This window comes from Ambystoma mexicanum, chromosome 2q, assembly GCF_040938575.1.
Source record: "Ambystoma mexicanum isolate Mex_15411 chromosome 2q, UKY_AmexF1_1, whole genome shotgun sequence".
NCBI lineage: Eukaryota > Metazoa > Chordata > Amphibia > Caudata > Ambystomatidae > Ambystoma > Ambystoma mexicanum.
This window is the reverse complement of record NC_090924.1, coordinates 11,046,505-11,071,617: the sequence shown is the minus strand read 5'-3', so window position 1 is coordinate 11,071,617 and position 25,113 is coordinate 11,046,505. Positions and strand designations below refer to the sequence as shown.

At 46.0% G+C, this 25,113-nt stretch overlaps 1 protein-coding gene across 2 annotated transcripts in view; it reads left to right on the top strand.

Annotated features, from left to right (window-relative positions):
- PGAP6 (post-GPI attachment to proteins 6) overlaps positions 1 to 25,113 on the top strand; it is a 1,624,027-nt gene that overhangs the window by 1,227,130 nt on the left and 371,784 nt on the right. For both annotated transcript variants that reach the window (XM_069646777.1, XM_069646775.1), the window contains exon 10: positions 22,200 to 22,378. In XM_069646777.1, coding sequence (XP_069502878.1) covers positions 22,200 to 22,378 — 179 coding nt within the window. The remainder of the gene's footprint in view (positions 1 to 22,199; positions 22,379 to 25,113) is intronic.

The following is a 25,113-nucleotide window of genomic DNA, read 5'->3' as shown; positions in this document are numbered from 1 at the left end:
CCTTAAGCCCAACAACAGAACCAGTGTCCTAAAGGGACAGACACCCCAATGCTTCGAATGTGGGGAATGGGGCCATATAGCCCGGTTCTGTGCCAGAAAAACCAAGGCAGAACCAATGGACATTGGAACACTACAAGCTCCAGGATATCGGAAGAAACTGCCCTATGTGATAGAGGTAACGGTGGATGGACGTTCCCAACAAGCCATGATGGACAGCGGTAGCAGACAGACGGCCATCCAACCGCATGTGAGTGAGCAAGATCCAGGAAAGGTGAGAACCATTGACATTAAATGTGTGCATGGGGACGTAAAAAGGTATCCTACGAAAGACGTTGTGTTGGGGCTACAGGGACAAGAGATACCAGTTAAAGTAGCCATTATTCCGGCCATACCAGCCCCGGTACTAATAGGGACAGATATTCCAGAATTCGACAAATGGCTAAAGGAAGCTCCATTTGCCAAAACAGAGATCGGGGTACCAATAAGAAGGGGGAAACTCACAAAAAGCCAGAGAAAAAATATGGAAGAGAACAGGGGAAAGGGATGGAAATTGCCCTCATAGACTGGCGAGTGGGAGACCATCTTCCCTCGTTCCGAACCGAAATCGGACTGGATGAAACCTTAAAAAGGGCAGGGAACAAGCCCAAACAATGAGTGGGACCCCAGTTACTACTCCATACTTCAAGGAAAACCAAGGGCTAATATATAGGGTGACCAGAGGTTCCGATAATCAGGAGAGGGAGCAATTGCTGGTTCCCCAGTCATACCGGAAAACTCTGATCCAACTGGCCCATGACCACACAACAGGGGGGCACTTGACGGTGAAAAGGGTGTTGCAGAATTTCTACTGGCCTGGAGTATATGCGGAAATAGCCAGACATTGTCAAGAGTGTGCCATATGTCAAAAAACTAGTAATCATATACCGGCTAGAGCACCCCTACAAAGAATGCCCCTGATTAGGGAACCCTTCCAGAGAATAGGAATGGATATTGTAGGGCCATTGGAGCCCATCAGTAGAGGGTTCTGGTTTCTCTTAGTGATTGTGGACTATGCCACTCGCTATCCCGAAGCTTTCCCTTTAAGGGGAATCTCAGCAAGACAGGTATGCGATGTGCTTATGCCGTTCTTTGCTCGAGTGGGAATTCCACTGGAGATAGTGACAGACCAGGGGAGTAACTTCATGTCAGTAGTTATGAAGGAGGTGTGTAAGACCTTAGGAATTCAACACTTGAAAACCTCAGTGTACCATCCCCAAACGGATGGGTTGGTGGAACGATATAACAAAACTATTAAACAGATGATAAGAAGAGCCACCAGCCCCACAGGGTTGGGATGGGATCGGGTTCTACCTTGGGTGTTGATGATACTAAGGGATACCCCGCAATCCTCAACCGGATACTCCCCTTTTAAATTGTTATTCGGAAGACAGCCCAAGTCCATACTGGGCTTACTAAAAGACACCTGGGAACAACAGGGGGAAACCTCACTCACCGAATATGTTAATGACCTAAAAGAACATCTAGGCAAACTGAGAGACTTTGCTCAAGAAAATCTGGGGAGGGCCCAAGACCGACAAGAGAAGTATTATGACCAAGGGAGCCGACCTCGAACTTTGAAGGTAGGGGATAAGGTATTGGTTTTGCTGCCTACACACACAAACAAAATGTTGGCTCAGTGGAAGGGCCCGTATCAGATAACAAAAATATTGGGACCTGTTAACTATGAGGTGGAACAACCCGAACGGAAAAATAAATTTCAGAATTATCACATTAACTTGCTCAAGCTATGGAAAGAAGGAACAACTGACATATTATGTTCAACCCTTTCAGACATGTCAGTCTCAGAGCAAATGGTCCCTAATAGCCATAGTAGTCTTCAAGATGTGGAAATGGGGGAACAGTTGAGTGAAACCCAAAAGAACGAATTATTGGATACCTTGAAGCAGGTGGCTGGGATTTTTTCAGGAATACCAGGAAGAACCCATATGGCTACCCACTCTATACCCACGGAAGAAGGGAAAATTGTAAGGCTCAGGCCTTATCGAATTCCGGAGTCAAAACGTGGGGAAATGGCCAAAGAAATAGATCACATGCTCGAATTGGGGACCATTGTGCCATCTAAAAGCGCATGGTGCTCACCAGTGGTCCTAGTACCCAAACCGTATGGTACTACTAGGTTTTTTATGAACTTTCGGCAGTTGAATGCAATATCCCACTATGAAGCCTACCCGATGCCCAGAATTGATGAACTGATAGAAAAACTGGGTTCAGCCTCATTCCTGAGCACCCTGGATTTAACCAAAGGGTATTGGCAGATACCCCTCAAACAATCAGATCAGGAGAAAACTGCCTTTTCGACACCTCAAGGCTTATTTCAGTTCACTGTCCTACCCTTTGGTTTGCATGGGGCACCGGCCACATTCCAGGCATTAATGGATAAAATATTGAGACCACACGAAGAATATGCTGCGGCTTACTTGGATGACATAGTGATCTTCAGTCATAAGTGGAATGAACACCTGGCACATTTGACTAAAGTAATACAATCATTAAAAGAAGCTGGTCTGCACATTAACCCAAAAAAGACTAAACTGGCAGCACACGCAACCAAATACTTGGGGTATGCAGTGGGTGGAGGGGGGAGATCCCCCCTTTTGGACAAGATTCAAGCCCTACAGAAACTCAGGCCTCCCGAAACTAGGAAAGAAATTCGGGCCTTCTTGGGGTTTGTGGGGTATTATAGGAGATTCTTACCACACTTCTCTACCATAGCTGCACCGCTTACAGATGCACTGAAAGCCAACCGTCCCCTACAGATCACCCCGGAGGCAGTGCAAGCATTCCAGAAGCTGATCCGGATGATTGCCACAAAACCTGTTCTCCATTGTCCTGACTTTTCAAAAGAATTCTATTTGCAGGCGGATGCCTCGGGATGTGGTTTAGGAGCAGTGCTGTCCCAGGGGACTGAGCAAAACCTTTACCCAATAGCCTTCATCAGTAGGAAGTTACTTCCACATGAGATTCCGTATTCAACGCTGGAAAAGGAATGCCTGGTCATAAAATGGGCTGTTGAGTCTCTTCGATATTACCTACTGGGTAGACGGTTTACCATTTTTACCGATCATGCACCACTAAAATGGTTGGCTACACAAAAAGACTCCAACCATAGAGTTCTGAGATGGTTTTTGACGCTACAGCCTTACCAGTTCGTGACTATACATAAACCAGGAAAATATCAGATGGTGGCTGATTACTTGTCACGTGCCATGGACCTGCCCGAACGGCATGGGTCCTTGGGGGGAGTATGTGAGGTGGAAGCAGTGGCAGCCACCCTGGACACTGGGAGAAAGGAGGGAGTTGAGGAAGAGTCTCGTCAAGTACTGGCCATCAATGAAAAGAGAAACTACAGATCCCAAAATGCCCCACAAAATACTGCATCAGGGGGAGGCACACCGATGGGTAAAGAAAGGAAAAAAAGGAAAGGGAGAACCAGGTTTCCTTACGTTAAAACCGCCCGAACACAAAGTACAGGGTTAGCCCACAGTGGACGGAGCAGGGAGGAGGTGGGGAATCTGAATCAGGTGTGTTAAAACCGTTGCTGAGAACACATGGGGCTGATTAAGGGGGAGCGGCCAGACAAGGATTAAATGCAACTCCAAGAGACTCAGGGGGCGTCTTATTTTTCAGGAGCAGCGCGAGGCGAGAGACGCCACACCCGAGTGGAGTGAGACCAGCCAAGATTACGAGTGGGCTTACTAGTAGTAAGCGGAAAGTTCACAGATTGACACCGTACCCGGACCAAGGCTCAAGACCTTCCATTGGAGAGAAATGGCCATCTAAGAAGAAGGTTTCAGAGTGGTGAAGTGTGTAATATTGACATTTTGTTAATTTCGTTTTTATGGCCGGCGGACAGGTTGAAGGGTGAAAAGCCTGTAATCGCCTGGCTGTTATCTTGGAACTAATTAAGGCCAGCAGAAGCCGTTGCAAGTAAAGTAAAACACAACGCCTGTGCCTATGAGGTGAAAAGAACCGTCATCAGTTGGCTAAACTTATTGATCTGTGACCAGAATTTGTTGTGCAATAAACCACTGTGAAAGAAAGCCTCGTTTGTCTCCAGCTGACTACTTAACACTCCTCTCAAGGAAAAATGTGTGCCAAGGGATTCCAACCCAGTCTGGGTAGATGTGGGGATTGAGCTGTCGCCGCCCATCATTCTATCCCAGAACCAACAAGAACGAAAACCCCTGGTTCAAACCCATCCAGGTGACTGCCTCCAAAAAGGGGGGGTGGCCCAGAACCGGAACCAGGGGAACCAAAAACCGCATCAATATCCAGTTGCAAACTTTTTTTTTCAGATTCCCATGACTTTCCACAGAATTCTGCCCAAATCTCTTCTCTCGCAATGTCCAAAACCAGAAAATTAGCCCACCAGTTGTCCAAAAATGTGCATTATCTGTGCCCCCTTGAGGAGAAGGAGGGAAGATACTATGTCCCGGCACAAGTACAGGGGCAAGGTACAATTTCGGCACTGGTGGACACTGGATCCCAAGCTACCCTTCTGTCAAAAAGGGCCTTTGATGAACTAAATGCAGGAAGGGGGGAGTATTACCGTATTCCTCTCACCTCTCTTCCTGGACAACTCCAGAACTTTACGGGAAAGATATTCCCGTCGAGGGGACTGCAGATTTGGACATCGAAATTGGGCGACACAAGGTGAAACACCCAGTCATAGTAGTGACTCCAGAGGGAACCCCTTGTTTACTAGGGAATGACCTCCTGAGAAGGTTGTCACCCCTAATAGATTGCGTAAACAAGGTCCTCTGGACCCAGACTAGCCGACCAATAAAATTAAAACAGAGTGTCAACCATGTTAGCCTAAACGGCACCTGCCACATGGTTGAACAAAAATCTGACCAAGTAGAATTTCACTTCCAGAATAACCAAATTCCAGACATGACAGTAATAGCAGTAGGACAACAGACTGGTGATGGGGGGTCCTCTCTATTTCTGAAAATCAACCTTCCTTCCAGTTTAAGGTGGTATTCCACCCTGGAAGGAAATACTCTGAAATTCTTTACTAATCCACAATGAGACACTCCCACTCCTATAGTCCAGAAAGATGTGAAATCAGCTCAGAGCCTGGCTGATATTCAGAAAATTGGAGAGCAGTTGTTCATCCCTGTTCAGTTAAATGATGGGAAGGACTCTGTTCTCGCTCGAGTGGGTGTGAACAACGGTAAGAGCTTCATCAGCAAAGCCATGTTCCGGCCAACTCCCAAAAGATCCAGCCGTTCCCGCATTCAAACTGGTAGACAAATGGGAGATGGACCTGGAAGCACCTAATTCCAAACATCTCCTGCCAAGCAGGTGTATGCTCAAAATCTCCATTGGCAACAAGAGCATAGTCCATAATTGTTGGGTCGTGCGAGACGTCACTGCCGCCTTTCACTTAGGCAGTGACATTCTCAATCGCTTTGCCATTAGTTTGGACCTAATAAACTTCAACGCTTGGTCCTGATTAGCGAATAATCCCATGGGCTTTGATGATCCAGAAAAAGCATTTAGGTCAGCTCAATTGCTACCTTATGCAGTTGAAATTCAGGTTAAAGAGGAAGTCACCATCCCAGAAAGGCCCCGACAATTCTCCCTGGAAGTGAAAGTTAAAAGGGGACAAAAATTGAAAAACCCTGATGCTTATATTCATCTAAATGCTTCTCTCCAACAGCAAGGGTTGGGGGTAAACCCACACCATTAGTCAACATAGAACATGACACCATTCCAATAGAGGTGGATAACAGCGACTTAAAGAGTGTTACTCTAGCCGCAGGCACCATTATTGGAATGGCGGTTGATGACCGACATTTCTCCATTGATTTAGGAAATTAACTGTTAGGACCAATCCCCAAGGACTGTTTTGACAGTGACAGTGATGACAATACAACACCAGACAGGATCTTTACCCGGCATGGGGGGAACTTCCTGGTGTACACTTCTTGCCCTTATAGTAAGGAAGATGTGACTTGTGACTTCAGAGGGGATGAGGTGATTTTCCAGGTCCATGAGGGCTGCCTATCCCACCTGAAGCCTCCGGTCCAAATCAGCACTCTGACCAGGGACTTCTCCACCCAGCTGGAGGAGGCCGCTGAGATAGCAAAACTAGAGGTCTTTCCAGGCTTCAGGCAGATGGTGGAAGAGAGAGTCAGCCTAGCTGATGCCTGCGTGACTCTGGAACAGAAGCAAAAGTTGAAACAAGTTTTCTTGGATTTCCAAGATCTCTTTGCGGTAGACTCATATGACTGTGGTCGCACCGACATCCACACAACAACAATTCCCACGGACCCTGGCATGACTCCAGTGTTTGTGAAGCAATATCGCTTGCCTCTCACATCCAAGGAGTCCCTTACTGAAATAATTAAGAACCTTGAGTCCCGGGGAATAATCCGTCCAGTACACAGCCCCTTCAATAATCCGGTGCTGGGAATATTGAAGCCAAACGGCCAGTGGAGACTCTGCGCCGACCTTAGGGAGCTCAACAAACGGGTCCATACTTCCCGATGGCCTCTGCCCTACATTGACCAAGGGCTGGCCCAGATTCAGGGGTCACAGGTATTCACTGCAATAGACCTGACCAATGGATACTGGACCGTGCCTGTCAGTAGGGAGGACCAATACAAACTGGCTTTTACCTTTGGGGGCCAGCAGTACACATGGACCCGAACTCCCTTCGGATACCTCAACTCCGGCAATGAATTCGACATTTTCCTACACAAGGCCATGCCCGACCTGGGTGCGAGTGGTAACCTTGGCTTATGTAGATGATGTCCTCATTAAAAGCTCAACTGTTGAGGAACACATAGCGGAGATCCGTTATCTCCTGACCCAGTTGAGGGCTGCCGGAGCAAAACTTTCCTTCCAAAAAGCACAGTGGTGTAGAACACGTGTTAATTTCTTGGGGCATGAGATTACTCCTCAGGGTCTCTGTCCCCAGGAAAAGAAAGTGGAATCACTCCAGAAACTGAAGGATCCCACAACTCTGCGGGAACTAAGGAGCCTCCTTGGACTGACTAATTACAGCAGAAAGTTCATTGAGGGCTACGCAGAGATCACCAGACCCCTGATTCATCTTTTGAAGGGGGGGGTCAAGTGGGACTGGGGTCCAGAACAATCCGAGTCAGCAAGACAACTCAAAAGAAACCTCTCACAAGCGCCTTGCCTAGCTTACCCTGTCAGAAACAAGGAGTTCTTCCTGGAGACAGGGTTCTCTAATACGTGCTTGACGGCAGTATTATACCAAAAGCATGACAATGTCAATAAAGTAATCTCCTATGCGAGCAAAAATGTATCGTCTGTGGAGGAAAAATTCAACGATTGTGAGAAGGCACTCCTGGCAACGGTGTGGGCATTGAAGAATTACCGCCCGTTCATCCAGGGGGAACACATCATAGTGGAGACTCCACACCAGCCTCTGCAATACCTCCAAAGTGACAGAATCCGGGCCGGAAATGTGAGTAATTCCCGAATTACTTCCTGGATTCTGTCAATGCAAGGCTTTCCTGTGGAGGTCATATGTGGCCAAAACAAGAAGAGTCCCCTCGCGCAAGGTCTGGCTGACTTGCATGATTGTGCCAGCGAAAACTGTCTCGAGGAAGAAAGTCTAAAAATCAAGGACAACATAGAGGCATACCTTAATTCCCCACACAAAGTCTTTGAAGAGGACAAGTGTGAGGGAATGCCCACTGTCTATGTGGATGGATGCTCTTACCATGTATACAACAACAGGGAAAAAGAACTGGTGGCCGGCGTAGGGAATGCATGGGTGAATGAGTCCCCAGAACCCTCCTCTGGGTACAAAATTGGTCCCCGAAGTAGTCAAGTAGCAGAGTTGATGGCTGTGCATCAAGCCGTCCTCACTGCTGTCCAACATCGACTCCACGAACTGGTCATAATCACAGATTCGGATTATGTACGGAACGGGTTCGTGGAACACCTGGTTAATTGGAAAACCAGAGGCATGTTATGTGCTAATAACAGACCCTTGAAACATGGGAAGTTAATCCAATACATTGATGATTTGGTCACCTCGAATGGGATGACCATCTACTGGAAAAAGATCAAAGTCCATTCCAAAGTAGAGGGACCAGACAAAACTGGAAATGACTTAGCTGATCAGCTGGCCAAAACCGGGGCCATCCAAGGGGATCTAATAGAAACAGAGTCCCTGTTGGGGGAAATCCAGGTCATTGCTATCACTAGGTCCCAGACAAATGCTCACAATGATCTTTCAACTGCACAATGGAGTAAGGAGACCCCTGATGCTGATTTAATTACGGCTCAGAAGGGGGATCCAATGATTGTTAAGTTTTACCAACACATTGAGGACCCTGAGAACTTTCCCCTGACGGAGACCGATTACATTGGGAAAGAGGACCTTAGAGTGTTGATGAAATGTCCAAAAATGTTCCGAATCCAAGACGGTTTGTTGGTAAGGAAATCCCAAGCTGGCCATGATCAGTGGGTGGTCCCTACCTCATTCCGAAGCCTGATGTTAAGTCACGCCCATCATGCGGCCACAGCCGGTCACAAGGGGTTTCACACAACACTGGAAATCTTAAGAGAGGTTGCAAACTGGCCACACATGGGGCAGGACCTCGACCAATACTTGAAGGGGTGTCTAGTGTGTGCACAATTTCAGCCATCATCCCTCACACACCGTGCGCCTCTCCAAAAGAGGGGGATGACACTGCCATGGTCAGATTTGCAAATCGACTTCGTAGGCCCTGTGATTTGCTCGTCTAGGGGAAACAAGTACATGTTGACGGTCACATGCTTGTTTACCAAGTGGGTGGAATGTCTCCCAGTCCCAAACTGCAAGGCAGAAACAGCAGCTGCCCTGATGATTAACCTCATCTTTTCCCATTTTGGTCTACCTCAAAGGATTGAGTCAGACAGAGGTAGCCATTTCTCCAGCGAAGTAATGACAAAGATATGGGAGATACTGGGGGTCAAAAGGAAGCTACATATTGCTTACCGGCCAGCTTCTTCTGGGGCAGTAGAACGCTACAACCGGACCATTGTGAGCATATTAAAAAAGTTTGTGGCAGATTCTGGGCCAAGTTGGGATATCCGATTACCTCTGGTCCTAATGGCCATCAGATCTACCCCTTCATCTGCAACCAAAATGTCACCATTTGAGGTGATGACTGGACGCAAGATGGTGCTTCCCCAGCATTTGCTCTACAGGACCCAAGAGCAGACATTGATAAATGCCTCCACAACTCATGAGTATGTGGAGAATTTAAGGAAACACCTCCAACATGCTTTTGCCTATGCTCAGCGGAATCTAGAAAGATCAGCTGATAGCATGGAGACCCACTATGACCTGAAGACCACCAGGAAGGAATATGATGTGGGAGAACGGGTCTATCTGTACAATTTCCAAAGGAACCAGGCCAAACAGCGAAAATGTTTGCCTACATGGAAGGGACCCTTTGAAATTATAGACAAGGTCTCCCCAGTTGCATACGAGATCCGCATCCCCAAAGGTAGTTTGGCGGAAGGGGAAGACAAATGGGTCCATATAAATCAGCTAAAGTATTGCCATCCCAGGCACACACTGCAGCAACTGGAGGAGTCCTCTGCAATACCAGAGGGGACCGCTCCAGATTAATTCAATTCCACCCAAAAATATTCCACATATAGCCTATAAAATTCTATGATTCTTGAATATGTTCTTGCCTCCTGATTGAAAAAAATGTATATGTTCATGTTTTTGACTATAAAATGTATATGCCGCCCCACTATATCAATAGTGGGGGAGAAATGTCTACGAATAGGTATTGCCGCTTTTGCTTTATCATCCTAGGAGAGATTAAACCATGGAGACTGACAAAGGAGAACGATCCGGGGTACCGCCCAATACTCCCATCAGGACCGGCGAAGAGAACCGATCGATCCACCCTGATGGAGGAAAGATGCTGAACTGTGCCATCTACGAATCGGAAGAAGATGAGGTGAACATCCCAGATCTTGCGAGTTCCATCAGTGAAAGATCAGAATGGCCATCGCAAGAGGGGGGGCTTGTGGGATGTTTTTACCCATGCATCCAAGCCCTACCACAAAACTGTGCATTACTGGCATTGAAAACATCATGATGGCCAGAACTCCCCAGAAAGTGCACAGGGAACGCATGAAGAATAGGCTGCCACCCATTTTTGCCTATGTTTGTGAGCACAGGAGGGCAATGCCTAAAACCACCATTGGGCTACACACACAGTAGCCTGAAACCATTGGGTATGGCAATGCTGATTGCCAAAAGCAACCCAGAACTGTTGGGAATTCATTTTCTTGATGTCAAAAATTTGCTAAAATCAGAGGCACGAAACCACCAAACAAAAATTCAACCCTGGTTGAGTGTTCTACTTTATTCTACTGTAAGGATTCCCATCAAAACAATGTTATGCAAGGATCATATACTATCAAGCAAAATCCCCTTATGAAATGCATTAATTCAAGACAGATCCCAAAAATGGGTGCAGTACCGACATTTTCCACAAACCGGCGCTAGCGGTCTAAGCTCTGACAGTAGAACTGTACTTCAGGAGTTGCCAAAGGATCCTGAGCCAGCTGGAAACTTCAAGGCCTTTTGGTTAATTAAAATTCATAAACACCTGCTGTTCACAGAAGACAGGCTGATTAAATTAACAGTCCAAGAGGCTGGGAAACCTTCTCACCTCAGAACTCCACACAAGAAGCCAGGAGATCACATGGATATGCTAACCAAATGCAGAGTGGCCCCCTGGCCTGCTGACCTCAGCCGACACACAGGACTCTTTCCATTGAATAGGATATGCTGATTTGGGTGTTGACTGTAAACAGAGCTCTGCCTGGTAGGAGAGACATGTGATCCCTGACTCTCCCAGTTCCTAGGGGTGGGCCAGACTGGAGTGTGAATTCATATTGCAGAAAATGTATGTTTGATTAAATTGCTTATAAAATCTTGTATTAAGCTCACAGAAATGTGCAATTTGGGGGTCCACAAAATGGTAAAGGCCCTCACGATTTGAGACCAAACTCCAATTTGTGCAGTGTCCTAGGACCGAACCCAGCTAATTATTAATACTGCAGACACTGTGCTTATGCTAGAGACCTAGTAAATTACTGGAACATGTGTAGAAGGGGGGTGTACATTTGTTTAATTTTGGGTAAAGATTTAACATTGGTAAACCAACTAAAAACGAAAATAAGTTGCCATTTTTTAATGCAAGCCCCCAGGAAGATGAGAGTTGGGCCAGAATGTACCTTAAGTCATCTGCAATCTGTACATGGAATGTCAACCACTTGTGAGTTTGGGAAATATGTTTAGTTATGAGAATGAATTCTAAAGCAAAAGCAAAGGGGCGTTTCTTCAATATATTGTAAATGGCAGCATCACCCTGACTCACAACTCAGTTCCCCCAATCAAGGGAGAGTGTCATGCCCGTGCCGCTGGCGCACGCATTGGCAACCATCATGGACTATTTGGTACTCATTGATCCTTCTAATACTCTTTGAACAACTCCTATTCATGTCTTGGTCTTTTATTTCCATTTGCTCAACTTTGGTTCCTTCTTATTTTATTCAATTAACTACATTTACCATAATGCACCTGGCTACAGTCCTCAATTCCTGGCTATTCTCATTCATTGTTATTGGGACCACAATCCCCAGAAGCCCTAGCGGCCAGTGCTGCTTCCACCTGCTCAGGACCAGAGAGGGAGGAGACAGATTGTCTTCAGGTGTGCTGCTCCAGGTGCTGTCAATTAGCCTGCCTCAGAACAGGGCAGTGCTGTATATAAGCAGCTGCCTGCAGGAGCACAGGGTCTTGCACCTTGAGATCTCCCCGCTCTTGTTTGCCTTGACCCTCTACTGTGTATGCTGTTCCTGTTGCTGCATTATCCTGTTTTGATCCAGTGCCCTTTCCGGGCTCCCTGCCTTGCAGCCGATCTCGCTCCGCTGCCTTCTACCTACAGCCCTTGTCCTCTGGGCTTCCTGCCTCGTTTCTTCAATAGATTGTAAATGGCAGCATCACCCTGACTCACAACTCAGTTCCCCCAATCAAGGGAGAGAGGAGGAACTGGCCAATGATAAGTTGAGAGGGTTGTGCATGCAGAATGAGCCGACCCACCCACTTTCTAAAGACATAAAAAGAGCCACTGGAAGCCAGACAGGGACATTCACTTTCCACTTTCTTGCGGGACGCTTTGCCAGGAGACTCCACATCCATCAATCTCCAGAGACCAGAGATCCAGAGAGACAAGAGATCCAGAGAGACCAGATCGCTGTGCAGTGCTGAGAGCTGACCCAGATCGCTGTGCGCAGAACCAGTACCAGAACCAGTACCAAGTGGCGAGAGAACCGCAGCCAATCCTGACCCGATCTGTGACGAAGTCGCATTCCTGTCCAAAATATAGTGCGAGTACTCAGCCAGAACTGTGCAAAACCCAATCTCTTAGTTAATATAATCTAATTCAAACTATTTTACCTATTGAGAACTGCATCCTAGAAATCGTGTCATTCTGTGACTTTAAAGCTGCAAAACTGTCATCTGTCATTCTGAAACTTTAAAATTTAATTTCTGAAAATCTACCTCCACTAAATCGTCCGTATCTCTTGAACCGTTTGTGATAGAAGCGTGATTTAACTTAAAAAGCTTTAAACCGACTCGCTACTCCTTATACTTCCTCCGTAATTGTGCTCGACGCACGCGACTAAATTGCCGCAATTTGACATTTTGCTTCATTCCAGCCACATGTAAAAACATTTGTCTTTTGCTTTCCTTTGCTGAAATTCGTTTGCAACCTGACAATCATTCATAGAGCATTGCTAAAGTGATCCTGAACGGATTTAAAGTATCTCTCACTCACCCTGAACCTCTAGAGGGAATTAAAATAATTTTTAGCATATTTTTCCCTTCTTTGCATACCACCTTTAAAGTACTTTGCCTGTGTTTAAAATCATCCCTGTTTCTCTAAGCTTGCTAGGGGGGAACTGAATTTGTATTGATTGTATTCCTGAGAACTGTGTGCTCTTCCTTCCATCTTCTATTGCATAGGGGGTGGGGGGATGAGTTGCCAAAAGGGGAAAAGTGATTCTATTACCATTTGCTGAAATCATATCAAGTTTATTCCTGTGTTGCTTCTTTTCCACCTTGCATTTCCTTGTACCATATAAAGCATTCTCAGCTACCTTATCCTCTATACTACTCCTAAGCAATTAAACCAGTGTGCTAGTATAACATCATCCATTGTTGATCACTGTCATATGTCTAAATGTGATATCAAATATTAATTTATTATAAAAGTGTGATATATTGCTATTGTTTAATTTTTCAAATAAACCTTTCAATTTGCAAAACACACCTACTTCTTGGCTCAGTGGGGCCAGGGGGATTCTCAGAGAGGGGCGTGATACAACGGTTCATCATCCAGATTATAACTTGTCATAAAAATATATAAATAAGGGCTTCCCTTGAGCAATCCCAGACAAGGCACTGACCTAGTGGGAATGCTTGATTGGAGTCTTTAACAGTAGAGCAGTGCAAAAGTGCAGGGCAAAAGATGGCATGCACATATGTACGCCGTCTTTTGCCCTGCACTTTTGCACTACGCATTTGGACTCTGCCATGCAAATGGTAAAAGTTTGGTGGTGGGGAGCCATTTACCTTGCAGTGCAAACATTATGACTGGCTGCTGCCAAAATACTCAAATGATGAAAATGATCCCCTAAGAATAAGCAATAGGTTTTGGTATGGTATATCATAATTACACACCACCACTCTGGGGACTGTGATATCATTACTATCACACACCATCTCTGTGGGGACCTTAATATCATAATTACACACCATCACTCTGGGGACTGTGGTATCATTACTATCACATACCATCTTTTTGGGTATTTCAGCATCACTATTAGGACAAAACATTTCTGTTGGGACTTTACTATCATCAAGACACAGCGAAGCTCTGTGGGGTCTTTAAAAGCATTATCACACATCTCTATGGGCACTTTAATGTCACACATTCCACATAATATCTATGAGGGGGATTTTAACATTGCCCTTATTACACAATGGGGGTCATTATGAGTGAGGCGGTAAGGGGTTAATGGCGCTGGTAAAGGTGCCGGAGCCGTCAACCCCTTACCGCCTCATTACGAGCCTGCTTGCGGGAACCCGCGAAGGACGACTGGTTTTACCAGGGACCCTTAGCGGGTACGCGAGCAGACCAGGGTGCTAACAACGGGCCCGTTAATAACGGGCCGTTGTTAGCACCCTCCCCATTCCCATTGAGCCCTATGGGGACTCGAATGGGAATGGGGATGGGTTTCTTGAATGAGGAATTACCGGGCCTTCCAAGATCAGAATGGCCCGGTAATTCCTTATTCAAGGAACCCAGACCCGGTACCCGGTAAGAGGGTAGCCATGCCATTAATAGCGGCATGGCTACCTCCTAACTTGTAATAACCCCCTATATCATTATGAGCACAATAACATAATTATCATCACACAGCATATCTGTGGGGACCTGAACATCATTATCATCACACAGCATCTCTGTGGGGACCTGAACATCATTACCATCACACAGCATCTCTGTGGGGACCTGAACATCATTATCATCACACAGCATCGCTGTGAGGACCTGAACATTATTATCAACACACAGCATCTCTGTGAGGACCTGGACATCACCATGATCACACAGCATCGCTGTGAGGACCTGAACACCATCATCATCACACAGCATCTCTGTGAGGACCTGGACATCACTATGATCACACAGCATCTTTGTGGGGACCTGAATATCATTATCATCATAAAGCATTTCTGTGAGGACCTCAACATCATTATCATCACACAGCATCTCTGTGGGGACTGGAACATCATTATCACACAGCATCTCATCTCTGTGAGGACCTGTACATCATTATCATGACACAGCATCTCTGTGAGGACCTGCACATCATTATCATGACACACAAACTATACTGACCCTTCTACATCGCTAATCTCACATACTATGTCTATTGGGACTTTAACATTGCAATAATTACACTACACATCATCTTTGTGGGCACTTCAACACTGGCATTACTACAGAGTATTACTGTGGGGTCTTTACCATCATTATTGTCACACACCATCTCTGCGGGGGACGGCAACACCACTGTTATGATGCACCATCTCTGTAAGGACTTTAGCATAATATTAATCACACACCATCTATGTGGGGACTTCAATAACAATATTATCACACACAATCTTTGTGGGGTAATTCCCTTTACCACAATCGTGCAGCATCACTATTGGGAAATTAACTTCACAATCATCACATACAGTCCCAAAGTATTGAGTGAAATCTGTATCATCATACCAATCATATAGATCATTGGTCAAGATGGCGATGGTGAAACAATGAAACCTGAATTCAAATCACTGCTTCCCACCTTCACGACGGTGTGTGATCCTGACACATTTGGACTATTTGATATAGGATTTAATACCAGAATTAAGAGACTTTAAGTGAATATTTTATAAGAAATGCTCTACCTCTACCATTTATCTGGGGTGTGTGTGAGAAAGAAAGAAAGAAAGAAAGAAAGAAAGAAAGAAAGAAAGAAAGAAAGAAAGAAAGAAAGAAAGAAAGAAAGAAAGAAAGAAAGAAAGAAAGATCATCATGATGTGCTGGAGAAGCCCAAGACTGTACTGTGCTCCAAGCTCCCATTTTACCCTGTGTCCAAAATGTCGGGAAGGGAAACCCAGGCTACCACATCCTGACAGATTATTTGAGAACACTTCTTTCTTTTCTTCCGAACTATCCCACACCCCTTTTTGTATTCGTTGTGAGGTTTGGCAGAAGGTTTCATAGTATAGGCCTTTTTATTTTGACACAACGCCACTAGGACTGTCTTATTTTTGATTTGATGGTTGACTCTTGCTCCCATCTTAGATTTAGGTTTAGAATAGGCATTTTCCAACCTGCATACAGCATTCATTGTTCAATAAACACCCTTGAACTGTGATCACTTGTGTCTGTCTTACTTGTTGCCACCATGAGTTCCTCACAGAGGGAAGAAGGTTGGCAGGGAAGTGTAATTAATCCCAACAGACACAACAAAAGAATACACCACACTGTTATACTGAAAACATATACACTTTATCCATGAGGTCATACATAAAATATTTATGATTGGAAAAATGTCACACAACACATAGCAGAGCATAGTGTAAGTGAAACAGTAAATGGCCAGTAAAGGCTTATTCACTCTTTAACCTAACATGTAGGCCCCATGCATAGAGGTAGGCCCAATACATATAAGATGTGTGAAGGCATCATGAAGTAGACACAGGCCACAGGTTTAAGGTTGGTTCACCTGGCCTAAGCCCCACCCACCTGGTGCCTTCCTGCTTGCCGCTCTTTTTCACCACTTAGCAAGCCCTGCCCACCTGGTGCCTTTTTTCTTGCCGCTCTTTTTCACCACTTCAAGCCCCGCCCACCTGGTACCCTCCCGCTTGCTGCTATTTTCCCTACTTAAGGAGCCCTCCAGCCTCTTTTCCTTTGCAGCTGGGGAGCAGGTGCAAGTGGATCTAGGTCACCTGGCCTAAGCCCCGCCCACCTGGTGCCTTCCTGCTTGCCGCTCTTTTTCACCACTTAGCAAGCCCTGCCCACCTGGTGCCTTCCTGCTTGCCACTCTTTTCCCTACTTAAGGAGCCCTCCAGCCATCCGAAACGAAGGGCAAACAAAGAAAAGGGCAATTCCTGTTTGGACCGGTTCGGATCAGGAGGACCCAGGGGCCGACCCCCTGCTCAGACAGCAGGTTAGCATGCACCAACATGTGTTTACACCTCTGTCCCCACAGGCCATCTCCACCCCCTCTGGTCCCCCCGTGATGTTCCCTTGTGCCCCTCCTTCTCACACACAGGGGTTGCCTGTTTTGCTTGATTCTTCTACCCGGCTTGCCCCCCTGATCCCTTCCAGCCTACTTCTGCAGGAGTCTGCCCTGATACATTCTGGTTTCACCATCACCATCTTGTGGACAATGCTGGATTTGACTTTTATGGACTTCATTGATTCACGGTGCATCACTCTTTCTCATCTATCATGCTGGACTTCCTTTGCATCTTGTACTCATGGTGGCCCTGAATCATGCTGTTCCCGTCTTCATCTTGTATCCTGGCTTGCAACATGATGTGTTACTACTGACTTCTGCAATTGTATTCGCTCTCCCCTCTTGCTTCTCCACTCTTTTTGACTGCTTACTCTCTGTTCTCTCCTCCTCCTCCCTTTCTCCCTTTTCCTATCTCCTCAGCTCCTCCCCTTACTTTCTTCTATGCACTTACTCTTTCAGAATTGTCCCTTGACCTAGTATGATAGCAACCTCGTCTGTCTCCTCCCACCTCCCCTTACTGTTCCCCTGTCCCCCCATCCAGCACTATCTGAAATGTCGTCAGGCCAAGTACGATAGTTAATTTCACATCCTTACTGTTCATGGCCTGTAAGAATGTAATTGTATTCTCCCTTGTGCTTTCCCCTTGCCTTGAAGCACTTTGAAACACATTGTGTATAGGCGCTATATAAATAAACGATCATATCATATCATTAACTAAAAAGGTAGTATGGAGTAAGGCCTAACCTGCCCTATGCTAGGGTGGGATTTCCCTACCTAAAGAAAACTAAGGATTGTCTGTGTCAGGAAGTCCATGTCAAGTGTGTGTCTGTGTCCAAAATGTGTACTTGCCTTCACAACTAACTGCATACAAAGTGTAGGGATGTCCACATCAAAATAAGTATTGTTCAAAATAAAGTTCAGAGCTTCTTCCAGCTCTTGGCTTGTAATCAGCTTCCCCTTCCCCAAGTTCAAAACAGTTCACAAGGTATCAGGGTTCCCTTCCCCAAGAGTTCAAATCTTCTAGCTTTTCAAAAACAACACATCTTCCTTGGGACACTGCCCAGCTCTTTTGATATCAATACTTTTCACTAGTTCACATAGGCAGTTCTGTTTCTTGAATTCATAATCACATGAGTGGTTGTTGCAAAACACAAGGTTCTTTATGCATACTTTCAGTGGCTTTTCCACACAGGAGGCACTCGGTCTAGGCACAGTACAGGTCACGCAACCGATACCCCTTCTCTCCTGCTTCCCATCAACAATATGCCACAGCATCCATTTACCAGTGATGCTTGGTGTATTCACCTGTGTCTCACTCTCCTGACACTGTACTGTGGTTTGGTTAACCACCAAAGTCCCTTGTTAAACTTTCTTGTATTCTTCTGGCTCTTGTATTCTTCTGACTCTTGCTAATGCCGGTTTCCTCATAACATGTAGTTCCTTAAACTCTTTTGGCTTTGTCCAATGTTTGTTTTCTCACATCATACCCTTCCTGGTTTTCTCTTGACTTTGCCAATACTTGTGTCTCAGATAATACAGTTTTTGGTATCAACCAAATTCACCACCTTTCTTTCACTCCACTTACGAGTGATCAAAACTTGCTTTTACTCTGTTCGGCATTCAAAAGTACTTATAATGACTTTCAGTTCATTCCGTATTCAAAAGTAATTGTCATTTCTCTGTTGGGTATTCAAAACAATATTCATCACATATTCGCCTGCGAGCCCAGTGTTTTCCACACTCACCGGTCGGAGCTTCCGGCGCTGCAAGTTCTATGCCGCCACGGGTTCTCACCTTCCCGTGCGGTACCTCGCTTCCTCTCCCAGCGGCTCCTTGTGGTGTTACTCTAGTGATGCTTCCCATGCAGTTCAGGATTCCTGTGACCGCTTTGCTCGGTCACACCGGTCTCCCTCTCGCGGTCTGCTATCGCCCTCCAGCATTCCTTAGCTTCGCTTCCAGCTGCATACACTCTGCATCTGTGAACGGGTTTCGAGCACTCCGTTTGCCACACCGCAGATCTGAAGTTGCTTTCCAAGCTGATGCACTCTGCCTCCACAGCAGACTCCATTTCTAAAAGGTGGTCAGCTTTTAAAGTTCCTGCCACCATAATGAGTCCAGGAAAAACGAGACTGCTCACCATTAGAACGGCAGTTCTGCCTTACTCTTGCTATACTCCTTCTTGTCCCAATACATAGCTGAGGCAGATAAGTGTCTGTATTAACAAAATGAGGCTATGTGTTTCTCTGAACAAAATGAGGTTGTGTCTTCATAATTGGTCTTTGCCTCGTCCCAGTACACAGCTGATGTTTCTTGGGGAAAGTTTGGAGGAAAGAATAGGGAATGGGCTGAAGGAGAGAGGATTCATTATGAAAAGGAAATGGGGGATACCATGTCTCATCTAAGGATGTCCTCTCCCCACTGCCCAAGTTCCCTCCACCCAGGTGATCCTCCCTTGCATATCTACCCCCAGGATCGGGATCCAAAAGCAACGGCCTTTCCCTGGCCATCGAGAGGATGACACAGGGGGAAATGAAGTGAGGACGCCTTCCGGTTCGTCACAGGTGTCAGATATAAGTTAAGAAAAAGACCCCTAGACACTATTACACAGTAATGATCATCATGTTCAGGATCCAAGGGTACCAAGTAGAGCTCTGCACATGCTTACTATAACATTCTAAAAATGTTATTTAAGCAACAGAACCTGGGGAGGTTGGGGTGGGGGGCATTACTCTTCGGGTATTGCTTCCGGGGCGATAGTTACAAGCTCGAGTGACGCTCGCTCTGAGGAGACTCGAAGCAGGGTCTTTGCCTGTGTGGTAAGGACCCAACTCCGAGCCTCCTTATCGGCTGGGAAACTGCCACACCGTCTCGCTGGGTACTAATATACATAATACATTTGTATCTAACGCAGCTATAGTACTTAAATATAGATCACAGGGGAATGCAATGTCCAACACAGCCAAGGGGGCTACCAAAGTCGAGGTATTTTAGTCAGACAGTCCATAGGCCCAGAAAGGCATAGTACACCAAGGAGGGAAACTGTAGCAACACAGTGATACAATGCATATCCTAGGCAGGAGCATAATAAAACCATTTACAATTCCCCAATTAATCAGGGCAAGTTTCTGAAATTCCAGGACTTGGCAGGGAACTCCAGGGACTATAAGGACAGCCTATAAAAATGCCACAGTCTAAGTAAGAACCTTGTGGTGTTACTCGTACAAGTTCTATTGGGGAGAACAGCGAACCATAGGAAATAATAGACGAAGCCTGGTATGTTTCATTTTCTTTCCACAGGTACCCAGCAGAATGCAATCATCATCAGGGGACACCAGTGGAGACCCAGAAGAAGAGATCCAGTGTAGGGTTCAAGCCCCATCAGTCCTAGGAGCGTAAAACCAGAGAAGGATTCAGACCCCAATGTTAAACAATCAGGAAATGTGGTAGAAGGGGATCTGCAGTACCCGACGACCACATACCACAGGGAACCCTGAGAGGATCTTGAATAACCCAGTAAACCCAGGTCTCAGAGATAAGTACTTAGTATTTGCTTGCAGAAAGTTGGTTCCCAGAAGGTGAACCGATCCAGCAAGTAACAACTTCTTTTTAAAGGGTGAAATGAAGGATAAGTCACCCAGAAATTGACACCCCGAACCAACGACGACCCCATGGTCAAAAAGAAGCAACCTCCATTACAGGATTGGAACCCACTAGCCAGAAGTGGAATCGATAACAGAGATGGCACCAGGAGAAAGGAGAAACCTTTTCATCCCAGCGGCTCAGCAGGCAAATGGGTTCAGCACACCAGCAAAAACGGCCCCTGCAGCAAGACAGGTGGTGGCAACCAGAGACGGCACGGACAAACAGATTTGGCAAGTTGTTGTAGTCCCAACATATTTCCAGACAGAAAACACCTTGGTGGGAAATGGTGGTAAAATGCAGTAAAACAGCCCCACAATGGAAGGTGTGGCCCCAGCGTATGAGCAGGACGAGGATATCTTGGAAAGGACACCCAGCATCCAAAGACCAAAACCGGAGCTACTCCTAGGCCACTGCCTCTAGACATTATTTGAGGAAGAGGGCCTAAAGATGCATCATTGGTAGGAAATGACCGAAAGTCCTCGAGCAGGTAAGCAGACCTGCTCACCTTCCAAAAATCCATCCGCGCTGAACTCAGGAACAGGGATTCTCCTATATGTTCCTTCACTCACAGGGGCTAGCTTCTGTCAGCCCACCAGTCCCATTATTGGATTTAAAACAAAGTTTTTGACGGCTAGCCGATCAGAAGGCCCCAAAAACCACCAAACACCCAGTCTCACCCTCACAGGATGTGTAGTGGCCAGGAACTGGTCTAAACCATTATGGAGGCAGACATATTGGGCTCAAAAGGAGCCCATGAGGGCAAAGCAGCAATTTTAAAGCATGCCTTGTGGTTTCTCTGAATAAAGGATACACCTAAAACACAATGGGACGTTATATAGGAATTAATAAAAAATCCCATTAGTACCCGAATGGTTACCATAAAGGTGTATTGGGCTACTAATGTGTTAAATCTGTTTGCTTCCCTGGTGAAGCCAAAACTAAATATTAGCTGACACTAGCCAAGCCCCTAAATCCATTGTAGGATGATAACATCACCCTAGAGCAAACAAGGGGTTGCTGAGAGGCTCCACTGGGACTGGGCACCTTATGGGGGGACCCAATAAAATATTCCTTAAGTATGGGGAAGGGGGATTTAGTGGCAGAAGGACTTCAGCAGAAGACCCTCTGACTACCAAACTAAACTTTTAAAAAATAAAGTGCGGAAAAAGCAAACACTGTAGGGGAGATGGGTCCCATAAAAGGAGACTGCAGAACCCCCACAATGGAATTCTGCCCCAACAACCTCCAAGTAGAGCTGACAGAGGAGTCTTTGGTTTATTTATTGATGCCATTGATGCCTCTTGTGCTACTGGTGAATGATCTCTCTCTCATATACAGTTTTGATCATGGAACTGTAGAGAAAAGTGTCCCAAAAGCTCATGTGAGGGATATTTGGCAGGTGTATGGCAACAGTGAAAAGGTGACACCCTCCAACCGCAAAATCCACTAACTATTTCAGATTATGTATTTCATTTTTGACTGGCAGACGTACCCTGACCTTTGAGTGATGGAAGTCTAATGTGGTCAAATGAAGGCACCTTGCCAGATAATCGGTTTCTCAGTTATATTTATTTGCTACTTTCTATACCCCCTCGCCGCCTGACCTGTTTTTCACTTTCTCCTACCAGGCTGGAGCGGGTGGAGCTGCACAGATGCCACAAATGCCTTCTCCTTCCTGCGGCAAGTTCTGGCCACCCTCCTTCTGACACTTAGTAACCTGATGTTTCTGCCAGCCATCATTGTGGCAATTGGTCGCTACTTCTTCATAGAAGCATCAGTGTACATCTTTACCATGTTCTTCTCCACGGTACGTCACCTTTATTCAAACTTTTCAAGAGTCAATGAACATATTGGCATAATGAATATGCTGCGTATCCTGAACCTTAACTGTGCCAAGGATTCTAGGCATCTATGTATGATGGGGCCATATTGTTTCCTCTGTATAGATCTTTGGCTGTGTAAAGGAGACTACTACAAATCTAAGTAAAACAGATTCACAACCACACTGTGCACACACGTTAAGTTTAGAGCTTAAAAGTGAATGCACGGGAGCTGCCAGGGACGTCCGAGTTGAGAGCTATGCAATTGCAGCTAATATAATTTACTGAAAACAGTATGCTTTAAGTTCCCCCAAGTGGGAGAACAGAACAAAGTCAAGCCTGGAAGAAGACCTTGTGGTCGAAACCTGTGTCTGCTGTTTTCGTTTTCATTAAAATATTCCATTCTAAACTGTATGCGCAGTGTGGTTGTGAATCTGTTTTTAATAAAATTCCTTGTTGGTTACCCTGGGCATAGGGTTCAAATCCTCACAACCGCCCGCTGCATCTTCATTATAAAAAAAATCAATTCTCAACCTTGAATTAGATGGTTAATATTTACATAGCTCAAGTTATAGCATTGACAAGTGCTTTGTGGTTCCAGTCTTATGCCATACAATTATTGTTGTACTACAAATCTAGATTGAATGAAAAAGAATGCTCAATGTTGAGTAAAAAATGTTGAAAAGACATATTCTAGTAGACTCCTTCCTCCCACAGATTCCTCATCTATGATATCTTTTTCTCAGCACCTGCTGCTGTTTGGAAACTTTTCCGCTGTCACGGGCGCAGCGTTGCTCAGCGTCAGAGGCGCTCTGTGACCTCAGTTCAATTTTTATGCCTACTCTGCTCGCTCTAGGAACACTGCCCTTCATTCTTATTAATTTGACCGAATATTTAATTTCCTATGTCTCTCGATTTCGTCACAATGGCGAATTGGACGAGGTGTTTGCGGTTCAAACCCTGCCTTTACAGCCTAGGTGAAGACCATGACACATCGTGCCAATGGACTGCACATCATGCCAGTCGATGCACCCAAAGGAGCTTCGAGAGCGTAACGCTAAACTTTCCACCTTCTGCCACAAGGAAAATGGTGATAGTGGCCTGTTCAAGGTTACCGAGCATGGACTGTGGCACTGAAGAATGGTCTTCTGTCAGAAAGGACAGAAAGAAGACACACTGAAAGAGGTCGAGATCCCCTTGCGATTCTTTGCAGCACTGTTCTTGTCCGTCTTTGAAGAGGAGGAGCAACCACTCCAAGGACAGCCGAGAGGAAGGGTCTCCAGAGGTAGGTGCCATTTTCCACCCAGTCCTCAACCCCAGAGGAATGGGAGGTGCTCAGGATAAAGATGCTTGATATATTCTCCAAGGCCCCGGCGGCTCCTTCCAAAGGTGCAGTATGATCTGACTGACATCCTGTACAAGGGTCCTAAAAAGGAAATTGTATTGACTTTCAATCAGGTAGTCATGTAGTATGGGCCAATCAAGCTTCATTTCTCAAGGTGGACTGTGGCCAGGCCAAGAAGCACAGGCCAGCACCTTCTGACCCCATGTTTGTTTCTGCCCATGCTTCCCTGGAAAGTTAGGGGGTGCAGGTTGCTACGGTGAACCTGAAGACCACCTCTTTTCCGTCTTTGCCCGCCGATAGGGGGCACAAGAGATTGGACGCATGGGGTAGAAAGATTTTTGGCAATTCAAGCAGTGGTCTTCAGTGTGTAATATAACCTCTCTTGGGCTCTGGCCAAGTTTTCATTTGGCCTATGGTCAGTTATGGCCAAGGCGTCGGGGCACATCGTATAAGGGGATGCAGGAAGGCTTTGAAGCCCTCATCAAGGACTGCAAGGTGAGCCTCTCGTCAGATTGTGCAATCTAGTCTGGATTCTGCAGACTATGTCACAAAGACGATGGCCACCAGCACAGTGCTGCAAAGGTTTCCTTAGCGAAGAACGTCAGGACTTGCCCTTCGATGGTATGAACTTGTTCAACACCAAAGCTGACAAGTCATTCCATAAATTCCAAGTCTCTAGGGCAGTGCAGCAACAGCGACCTTTGAGCCAGGCAGGCAGGGGTATGCACTTTCGCCCCTTTGCCACTTATCCCAGGAAAGGTAGAGGCCAGGCACCATCGGGCAGGCAAGGGTAGCATTGTCCCTACAGGGGTATAATCTGGGGTGCACCTAGAGGAGGTGCTTTCACCTCCACTGTGCTCTCTGCAACTCCTGGCACAAAGCCTCTCTGAAGTGGACTTCTGCTCTTTGTCCCTGTGGGAGGCAAAATATCCCTGTTTGGCGAGGAATGGAAAAAATACCTCAGATGCCTGGCCCTTACAGATCATACAGCAGGGATATTGCCAAAGCAACTACCCTGTATTTTTAGTACTGACCACGGCACCAACAATTATAGATAATGTAACCAAGGTAATCAATGATTTTACAACTAGAAACCAGCCTGCAGTGCCACCCAGGCTTAACATTGTACCCGGGATTAGCAGGCAAAGTAGGGCAGCACAGAAATCAGTACCCAGGAAGTGATCCAGGCACGAAGCCCTGTATTTACATGGTGAACATCCCAAGGGTGGGTGCTGGTACTAAGGAGATAAGTGACTCCCTGATTGATAAGGTTGTGTACTGGTTTAGGGAAAGGCGAGACTGCTTTAGCAAAATCTGTATTGATATTGTGAGCTGCAAATGGACACCCCTACCAGATCCTACTTTGTTGGATTATGC